At 54.3% G+C, this 9,369-nt stretch overlaps 1 protein-coding gene across 2 annotated transcripts; it reads left to right on the top strand.

The window, feature by feature from the left end:
- Positions 1–12: 12 nt before the first annotated feature.
- Positions 13–9,294, top strand: CHADL (chondroadherin like). 2 transcript variants are annotated; one of them, XM_054056054.1, is made up of 5 exons: positions 13–3,660; positions 4,626–4,796; positions 4,886–6,547; positions 7,516–7,682; positions 8,368–9,294. In XM_054056054.1, exons 1-5 carry the CDS (start codon positions 3,592–3,594, stop codon positions 8,591–8,593), a joined length of 2,295 nt encoding a protein of 764 aa, XP_053912029.1. In that variant the 5' UTR covers positions 13–3,591; the 3' UTR covers positions 8,594–9,294. The 2 variants fall into 2 exon arrangements, with proteins under 2 accessions (XP_053912029.1, XP_053912030.1); XM_054056055.1 differs by having other exon boundaries at positions 4,620–4,796.
- Positions 9,295–9,369: the final 75 nt, after the last annotated feature.

The raw sequence follows: 9,369 nt of genomic DNA, 5'->3' as shown, positions 1-9,369 counted from the left end.
AAAGAGTAGCAGCAAATGCCCCTAAACCTCTATAGGGAGGATTGTCCATGTGCCGATGCACATTTGTGGCGCCTGCCTGTACCTTTCCTGAGTACACAAGGGTTGATCCTGCTGCCTTTTCTTTCAAGCCTCTGAGAATCAGCACATCTCCTTAGGTAGCAAAGTGTTGTTCCTTCCTTCTCTGTTTTCAGTTGGAGGGGAGCGTTCATCCTCCCTTCCCAGCCCTTACAATCGACGCACAGCATAGGTAGGCTCAGTGCCGGGAAGAAGCCAAAGGAATGGAATTGGCCATCCCTTTGTTGTGAGGGGCAATATGTGCCATAGTGGCTGGGGGGCATGTGCTTGGCCTCAGTGTAGGAGAAGCTGAAGTTGACACAGGGTGTGAAGGCAGCATGAAGAGAGAAAAGGACCTGGGACACTGCACTGAAAGTGTGTGGTTATGTGCAAGGCCACCGTGCACCCACTGCCTCCCTTCTTCCCTGTGGTGGGTCTGTTCAGGGCAACCATTGGTGAAGTGGCTGACTGTGCGAAGTTTTGTGCGGCTGTGATCCAGCAGGGACAGGAAAGCGGCGTCTCTTGTCACTCTGGCAAGGGCAGGTGCTGGCCTTTGTGTAAGAGCAGTGTCTTCTCATTAAATGAAAGGCTGCCCTAAGGCAAAGAACAAAGTGCATTTTCTCCGAGTTTCTGTGGCTGAAGCTGCAACTCCTCTGTGTCCAAATTGGTAACATCAATTGAAGGTACCTGCATCTACAGAAGGAGCTTCAGTTGCTGCAGGCAGAGTTCTGCCTCCTTCAAGTCATCCCCTCCTGTTCCTTTAGCAGTCTGTTGCAAAAGCAAGTCTATTAACTTCTGCCAGAGGCTTGAAGACAAAAATCAAGACATAAAATAATCTATATTTTCTCTAAGTATTGAACCTGGTGTGGCTTTCCTTGGAGCTCCCTGGCCTTCTGCTGCTCTTCAAGTCCCCCTGCTCTGGAAGAGTCATGAAGAGAAAGAATATGATGCAGAACAGAGATGCAGAGACCAAGCCAAGGGGCTAACCTCTACCAGAGGCTGTCTGCAGTGCGTCCCGTGGAGCATGTCCTGTCTGCAAGGCTGTCCAACAGAGCCTGTGATGGTCAGACATGCTGCTGCTGGTACAAAGAACTGAGAGCCAGGTCATAGGGAGAACCTGTGCAGGAAGCTTGGGGTAGCCAAGCCGTAGCAGAACAAGTGTGAGATGTTGATCCCCAAGTTTCTTTTGAAAGTAAACAATATTTAGGAACAGGATTTTCCTGGTACTTGGCATCAAGATCAGCTGTCTAGGAAAAAAAAGGAGGTATGAGGGTAGAAGTGACAGTCTCTAGATGATAGATTTGCTTCCAGTTAGGATATGGTCTCCTTTTTTAAGTCCCTTAAAAATTGGTTTATGCCTCAGTGGTAGGAAAAGTAAAGAAGATGGTAGTTGCTAACTCTGGTTTCCATTAGAAAGTTGCTCCCAGAGAATGATCATTTCCCAGCAGTTCTCCTAGAGGAACATGGGGTCATTCCAGCGCTGCTTCAGCCTGTTTTGTGCAGTCATCTTGCCCCCAAAGCCCTGCTGCTGCGGAAAGTATTTCTAGTTCAAACATGGTTAGTCCAGCAAGGCAGTGGTGGTGTGGAGCTCGCTCTGCCTGGAGCAGTTTTGGGTGCATCTGCGAGTGGTGTAACCTGTAGTGGCAGTTATAGGACTGGGCTTCTTGCAGTCGCAGGTGAAACATTTTCTTTAATGGAAAGCAGAACTATCTGGGTTAAATCCCACCAAATGGAGGTTCAGGTGTGATGCTTTTATGTCCCTTCCCCCACCAGAGAGCAAAGACTGTCTGTCTCTCTGCAACTTTGGCAGAAGCCAAAGCTGGGTAGAGGAACAAACTAAAAGCCTGGTGGGAAGCTGGAGAAAGGGCAGATGTGGCACTGGGTACCTGGTACCACAGTTTGACCTCTGCATGGTCCTCTGGCTACTGCCAGGGAGGTGAAGGTGTTGCTGCCCAGATGGATGGCCAGGTTGTGTAGGGGCTCCCAGCCAGGGGAGATAGGAAGGAGACTGGGGGCAGAGGGTCTTGGACAGTAACCAGGGCTGTGGTGGGAGTGATGGTGGCCGCAGCAGGTGGTTCCATGTCAACCAGCAGATGGGGTTGCCACTGAGATGCTGGGTGGCCAGTAGCAGGGCAGAGAAGGTTGTAATTCAGGTGAAGATCATTGAGATCCATCAGACCCCTTAGAGCACCTGGCTGGAGCTTCACCCTGCTGTACCCCAGGTGGAGGGCAGTGATGTGCAGAGGGTCTGGGAAGAAGCCAGCCTGTGTAGGTGGGGAGGTGGCAGTGAAGGCAGGCTGGTGTTGGGGTGGTGGGCACAGCACTGCCAGACACAGCAGGAACAGCTTGAGGGTCACAAGGGCCTGGCAGGGGCAGGATGAAGACAACCAGCCAGGCACTGCTCCCTTCACCTGGCCCTCCCTGAGGCCAGCTCCCACCCCAAAATACATCTCAGTGATTCTGTGGATGTCGCTAATCTCCCAAGGGTGATCCCTGCCAGCCTAGGACAGCTTCATCCTCTCTAAACCTACATCTCAAATGATCATTTCTGGACAGCAGAATGGAGATGAACGTGAGAGCCAGTCTTTCCAAGCAACTCATTGCATCTGTGTGGTTGGATGCTCACCCTGTGTCGCTAAGCATCCCTGGGAGCCTGAGCCGGCTAAAGGCAATGGCCAGCAAGGCTTTGGCCAGCTGGCTCGCAGACCCACAGAATCATCTAGGTTGGAAATGACCTTTAAGATCATTGAATCCAATCCTGGTGGGCCTGTCCATCGCCCACAGGTGACACTGGGATGGGACATACTGGTTGTGGCAGCTGAGATTGCTGAATAGGGGAAGGGCTAAAAGGAGAGAGGGGCATTAGTATCGGATCTTCCAGATTTTCATCAGGCTGCAGATTTGCTCACACTCCTTTTGAGAGTAAAATGCCGAGCCGAAAAATGGAAATGACAGATCTGGGGAGGAAAACAAAGGCCTCCTGCAAGCAAACGTTGCTTCACACAAACAATTGCTGCCCCTGGCCTCTTCGAAACAGGCAGAGAAGCAAAATCAGAAGAACTGGGAGGTGTACATGTGGCACAGCCCAGCAGCCCGGTTTGCCAGTTGCCTTTCTCTTTCCCGTTGCTCAGGCTGGCCGCTGCAGCAGCAGTTTTGGCTGGATGTCACCTTTTCTGCCCCACACTTCCATAGCTCCTGTGACTTAAGCAGGCAGGAAAGAAAAGATGGAGGCTAGGAAGCAGCAAGTGCAAAATCCAAACGGGCTCTGACCAGGCTGATGCTGCCACACACCAGGCTTTGGGTCCCCAGCATTGGCATTCCCCGCCCCTGTGAGGCGACGGGGAGGCAATGTCTGGGTCACTGCTCTCTCTCCAGAGGTGCTCTACCCTTCCTATCCCCCCTCCTCCTCCTTCTTCTCCTCCTGCAAAGTATTTCTGGCTCAGTCCAGCGAGACGCTGGGAAAGCGACACAATGGGGCCCATTTAGCTCTCGCTTCTGGGAGAGCAAACACTGGTGCAGGAGCTCGGCAGTTGCTGGATGGGGCTGGAGGACACGTTCCCCTCTTTCTTTGCCACCTCTCGAAGAGAAGGTACCCCCCATTTCCAGGTGCGTGATCCCCCCGGTATGTGGGAGGGGGTGGCAGGATGGTGCCCGTGGCGGTGCCTGGGCACAAGATGGGGGCTGAGCTGGGGACATCGTGTTGGTGGCACTGGCTGGTGGCTGTAAACGAAGGGGAGTGACCCCCATGTGCAGGGACAGCGGAGCAGGATGGCTGAGGCGGTGGCAGGAGGGCACAGTAGGGGCATGGGGGGAGGTGGGACATGGTAGATGAGGGGATGGGCACTGTGGAGTCTCCAGGGGTTTCAGCCTTGTAGACCTCACTGCTGCTGTTCCCCAGAGCTTTGAGGGGGCTGCATTGGCCAGAGCTGCAGCCCCACCACCCCCTCTGTGCTCAGCCCAGGATTGGTCCCTCTCCAGCACCTCCCAAGGGTTCCCTCCTTCGTGGCCAAAACCAACCCATCCTTCTTGCAGCCACACAGTGGAGGTCCTTATTCCCAAATCTGCTTTGAATAGCTGGGACGAGTGGGAGGCCCAGAGCAGGGAGGCAGACGGTGTGGCCAGGGTACTGGAGACAGACAATTATGAGAAAGGTGGCAGCTCAGAGAGCTGGTGTGGTGGCATCCCTTGGCTTGCTGTACCTGCTTGGTTCACAAAAACTAAGCCTCAGTTGTGGGAAGAATATTCATACCTTGTACAGATCAAGACAATTTTATCAGTGATGTGAGAAGAAAAAGTGGTGTGGGTTCTGCTCCAAGCCAGTTCCCCACCAGTGATCCAGTGCTCCTGGCCTTCAGTTTTCTCTCTAAATATTTCTTTTTTTCCTTCTTCCCTTCTCTTCCTTATTTGTAAGCTGTAAAATCATGGAGCTAAAGCAACAGACAGGGAGACCCACCCCACTGGGTCACAGCAATGGCTCTCATGGCGCTGAGTGTCAGTAGGCGATGCTGTTTGGGGACACACAGGAGCCTGGTCTCTCTCCTGGCCTCACTACTGTGTCTTCCCAGCCATAGGTGCCCTCCACCATGAAGTTGTCCCAGGGGTTCCTCCTGCTCCTAGCAGCCATGGGGCTGGGAGCTACAGCTGCCACCCGCTGCCCTGCACCCTGTGTCTGTGACAACCTCCGTGCCCACGTCCTCTGCCTCAATGTGAGCCTGATGGCCATCCCCAGTGCCATCCCACAGGTGGGTGAGGGGGTGGGCAGGGAACAGGGGGAGAAGGTAGGGATGGCAGCCCTGGGGTAACTCTTTGGGTTTGTTTGCATGACCAACAGCTCACCAAAAACCTGGACCTTTGGGGCAACAGCTTCACAGTTATCCCAGCAGAGGCCTTCCTCGCCACCCCGTACCTCACGCACTTGGACTTGCAGCACTGCAAGGTGGAGAAGCTGGAAGAAGGGGCTTTCCGGGGGCTGGGGAGGCTGGTCTATCTCAACCTGGCCTCCAACAGCATAGCCTTCCTCTACCAGGAGTCCCTGGATGGGCTCTCCTCCCTCCAGCAGCTCATCCTGGAGGGGAATCGCATTGAGGAGATCCAACCAGGAGCTTTTGGCCATCTGGGGTCCCTCACCATTCTCGACCTGAGGGCAAATGCCTTGGTCTACCTCCCAGACATGGTCTTCCAGGGTCTGCAGGCCCTCAGGTGGCTCCGGCTGTCCCACAATGCCCTTCACGTGCTGGGTAACGAGGCCTTTGCCGCACTGCCCACCCTGCGCAGGCTGAGCCTGGACCACAATGAGCTGCAAGCGCTGCCCAGCGAGGCCCTGGCCAGGCTTGATGGGACCACCCGGCTGGACCTGGGCCACAACCCCATCACCTACCTGGCTGAGGAAGCCTTGGCCATGGCCTCATTGAAGCACCTCTTCCTGGACCATGCTGCCCTCCAGGATGTGGCACCTGAAGCCTTTGCCCAGAGCCCCCAACTGCGCACGCTGGACCTCCGCAAAAACCAGCTGCAGGGGCTGCCACCCCTGGCTGGGGCGAGGGCACTGGTGACCATCATCCTGACTGGGAACCCTCTGCTCTGCTCGTGCCGCCTGCGCCCCTTCCATGCCTGGCTGGCAAGGGCACGGGTGCAGGCAGAGGGGGCCTGTGCTGCACCCCCTGCTCTCCATGGCCGGCCTCTTGACTCCCTGAGGCCCTCTGAGATGATGTGTGGCCGCCCTCAGCCACCCCCTGGCCCCACCGTACCACCGGAGCAGCCAAGGACAGCTGGCAATGGACAATGCCCCCAGGGATGCACCTGCTCTTCTGATTTCCGTCACGGATCCTGCGAGAAGAGGAACCTGCAGGAGATCCCCCGGGGCTTCCCCAAGAACACCAGCCTCCTCAACCTAGGCCGAAATGCCTTCAGGACGGTGCCACTGGGTGCCTTCCCTGGCCTGAAGGAGCTGGTGTCTCTCCATCTGCAGAGCTGTGGCATCGAGGTGCTGCACCCTGGGGCACTGCGGGGGCTGGAGAGCCTGGTCTACCTCTACCTGACCGACAACCGCCTCTCCACTTTGGCGGCTGCTACCTTCAAGGGGGCCCCACGACTGGCCTACCTCGATCTGGACCACAATGCCTTCACCCACCTGCCTGCAGGCATCTTCCAGCTCCTGCCCAACCTCATCTCCCTCCACCTGCAGCACAACGCCATCAGGGAGTTGGTGGAAGGTGACCTGGCAGGGGCGAGAGGATTGCGATGGCTCTACCTCACCGGGAATGCCATCGAGCGCATTGCTCCCACTGCCCTGGCTCCTGCCAAGATGCTGGAGAAGCTGCACCTGGAGGGCAACCGCCTGGTGGAGGTGCCCACGGTGGCCCTGAAGGCCCTGTCTGCCCTGAGTGAGCTGAAGCTGTCCCGAAACCCCATCAAGTACATGGGGGATGGTACCTTCCTACCTGTGGCCTCCAGCCTGCAGCACCTCTACCTGGACAATATGGGCCTGGAGCAGGTGCGTGTGGCTGAGAACCCTTGTGAGTCAGGGGCACTGCAGGGCACAACCATTAGTCCCATCTTGTTCCAACACCCAGGGCTGGTGGTTACAATTAGAGGCATCTGAAGGTATGTCCCCAAAATGCCACAGCTTCAGGAGATGCTGTGTAACCTCGCTGGGAGAAGAGGCTTCCTTGGGCTCTGCTGGAGTATTGTCTTGCTCCAGCCTTTCCCCCAGCTCCTTCAGGACAGCCTTGCTCCCCTGGTCCTTAAAGACACCCAGTTTCAGTGTGACGCAGACTATTCCCCAAACCACTTCCCTGGCCATAGTTCTCCCACTCTTACTACAAGCTGCCCTGTAGGACTCCTCACCAGGATTACCCTGAATTCCTCCATCCTCTCAAGAAAACCATGACAGCACCACTCTTGTAAGGACAGGGGTAATAGTTTGAAGCTGAAAGAGGGGAGATTTGGATTAGATATTAGGAAGAAATGTTGTCCTGCGAAGGTGGTGAGGCGCTGGAATAGGTCACCCAGAGAAGCTATAGAAGCCCCATCCCTGGAGGTGTTCAAGGCCAGGTTGGATGAGGCTTTGAGCAACCTGATCCAGTGGGAGGTGTCCCTGCCCATGGCAGGTGGATTGGAACTGGATGATCTTTAAGGTCCCTTCTAACTCAAACCATTCTCTGACCACGTCCCTTAATAGTTCCCAGGGATTGTTTTAAGGCCTTCTGCATGTCACCTTCTTGCCTTCTTCCCAGGAATTATGAGCAGGGTCTAGTATATCCCAAAATGTGGCCAAAACTGATTGAGTTAATTAAAAGTCTCTGAGCACAGGTGCTGCTGCTTAAAACAGGTCTTCCATGGGGCCACCAGGTTCAGGATAGGCTCTCTCAGCCACTCGGGCTGGTGAGCAGTGCAGGGGCAGAGATTTGCTTTCTTGCCTCCATCAGGACCCTCCTCTGACTCACCCTCACTTTGTTGCAGATTTCCCCTGGTGCTTTTGCTGGCCTTGGTCCCAGGATCAGAAGCCTCTACCTGGAGAGCAACAAAATGAGCAGCATCCCCAACATGAACAACTTCACGGGGCTGGAGATCCTCAACCTGAGGGATGTGCCTTTCCACTGCGACTGCCAGCTCCTTCCCCTGCGCCGGTGAGTGCTGCGAGGGGGGCACAGCCCTTGGGGACAGCCAGATCCTGCCTCACTGGAGGCACAAGCCCATGATGCACTGGCCATTTTGGGTCTTCTCCAACAGTGAGCACATGCCTACGTGCAAGGATGGAAGTAGCTTTGGCTTTCCTGGTGTAGGGAAAACAGCCACAAGCTGGGGTGGGCAAGGTACCTGGATGTTCAAAGGTAACTCAGGTGAGGCCCTGAGCAACCTGGCCTGGTTGTGAAGTCCTCCATTCCCATTTGTGGGCATGGAGTTTTGCTTCTCCCTTTACCCTGCTTCTTTCCTTTCCCTGATCCCCTGCCATCTCGTCCTGCTGGCCACACCATTTCTGATACAGACCAAGATGCCATTGGCCTTCTTGGCCACCTGGTCACACTGCTGGCTCATATTCAGCTGCTGTCAACCAACACCTGCAGGTCTTTCTCCTCCAGGCACTTTCCAGCCACTCTTCCCCAAGCCTGTAGCACTGCACGGGGTAGTTGTTACCAAAGTGCAGGACACAACACTTGGCCTTGTTGAACCTCATCCTGTTAGTCACAGCCCATTGATCCAGCCTGTCCAGCCTCCCTACCCTGTAGCAGATCGACACTTCTGCCCAGCTTGGTACAGTTGGACTTGATGATCTCAAAGGTCTTTTCCAACCCAACGATTCTATGTTTCCAGGTGGATTGACAAACTTAACCTCCGTGTAGGAGCCACTTGCGCATCCCCTGCAGAAGCCCGTGGGCTGAAGGTGAAGCTTTCTACTACTTTCCAGACCTGCCCTGGCTGGGGCCGAGGTGAGGCTGAGGGAGCCAGTACTGACAAGACCAAGGCTGCAAGCAAGCCCAGCAAGAAAAAGAGATCGGGAAAACCACCAGCCAGGGGATTCAAGAGGAACAGAGCTTAGCAAAAGCATGCAGGATGCAACAGGGCCATACGTAGAGTGTGGTGAGAGCAGTTTTTCTACACTTGTCCTCAACATGGCGACATGGATATGACAGTAGGTGTGACGGAGAGAGCCTGGTGTCATCAAAGTGATGCCAATTTGCAAGAGATGCCAGGTTTATTTTTGCAGGACACAGGCATATTACCCTAGAAAGAACAGGTACAAAAAGCTGCTGTAGCGTTTGCAGTCTGCTTTGATGACTCCAACAAGGCCAAATATTTGGTTATTCTTCCCCAAGCTCCCTCCAGCCATGCGGAAAAACTGGAATCTTCAAGAAGTTTGTTTCTGTTTTTAAGAGCATTGTGCTCTCACGGCTTCAGAAAGGATTAAAGAAAGACTGGGAATGCAAACAGCATCACCACAAGATCCTGCGCTGGCTCAGATCTTAGAGCAGAAAAGGTCAAAATCATCATCCATGAAAACATTGCCTCAATTCCCAGCAGCTCCTCAGAATTAAAATATAAGCAGATCAAAACTTTCCTGTTTCCTGCAAAATTGGATCACTAGGCTGATGGATGATGCCATTTGTAGGCAATGTGCTCAACCTGTTTTAGACAGCAGCCCAGGTTGGGATCATCCCCCACCCCCAATCCCAGTGGGAACACAAGGTGATTCTTGTTTTTAAAGGCAGGAGTTTGTTCAAAGTGGGAAGGCCTTAAATGGTAAACACTTGGAATGGCTTTAAACCCGAAAGGGGGAAGATTCAAATTAGACATTAGGAAGAAATTCTTCACAGT

Source organism: Cuculus canorus, chromosome 1, assembly GCF_017976375.1.
Source record: "Cuculus canorus isolate bCucCan1 chromosome 1, bCucCan1.pri, whole genome shotgun sequence".
In the NCBI taxonomy this organism is placed as follows: Eukaryota; Metazoa; Chordata; class Aves; order Cuculiformes; family Cuculidae; genus Cuculus; species Cuculus canorus.
Note: the sequence above shows the minus strand (reverse complement) of the source record. Positions and strands in the feature narration are given on the sequence as shown.

Excerpts from the sequence above, each read along its gene's own strand:
- CHADL (XM_054056054.1), top strand. The coding sequence starts at position 3,592 with ATGGGGCTGGAGGACACGTTCCCCTCTTTCTTTGCCACCTCTCGAAGA. Across the intron at positions 6,548-7,515 it reads ACAATATGGGCCTGGAGCAG|ATTTCCCCTGGTGCTTTTGC; the intron begins GTGCGTGTGGCT and ends ACTTTGTTGCAG. Across the intron at positions 7,683-8,367 it reads CAGCTCCTTCCCCTGCGCCG|GTGGATTGACAAACTTAACC; the intron begins GTGAGTGCTGCG and ends CTATGTTTCCAG.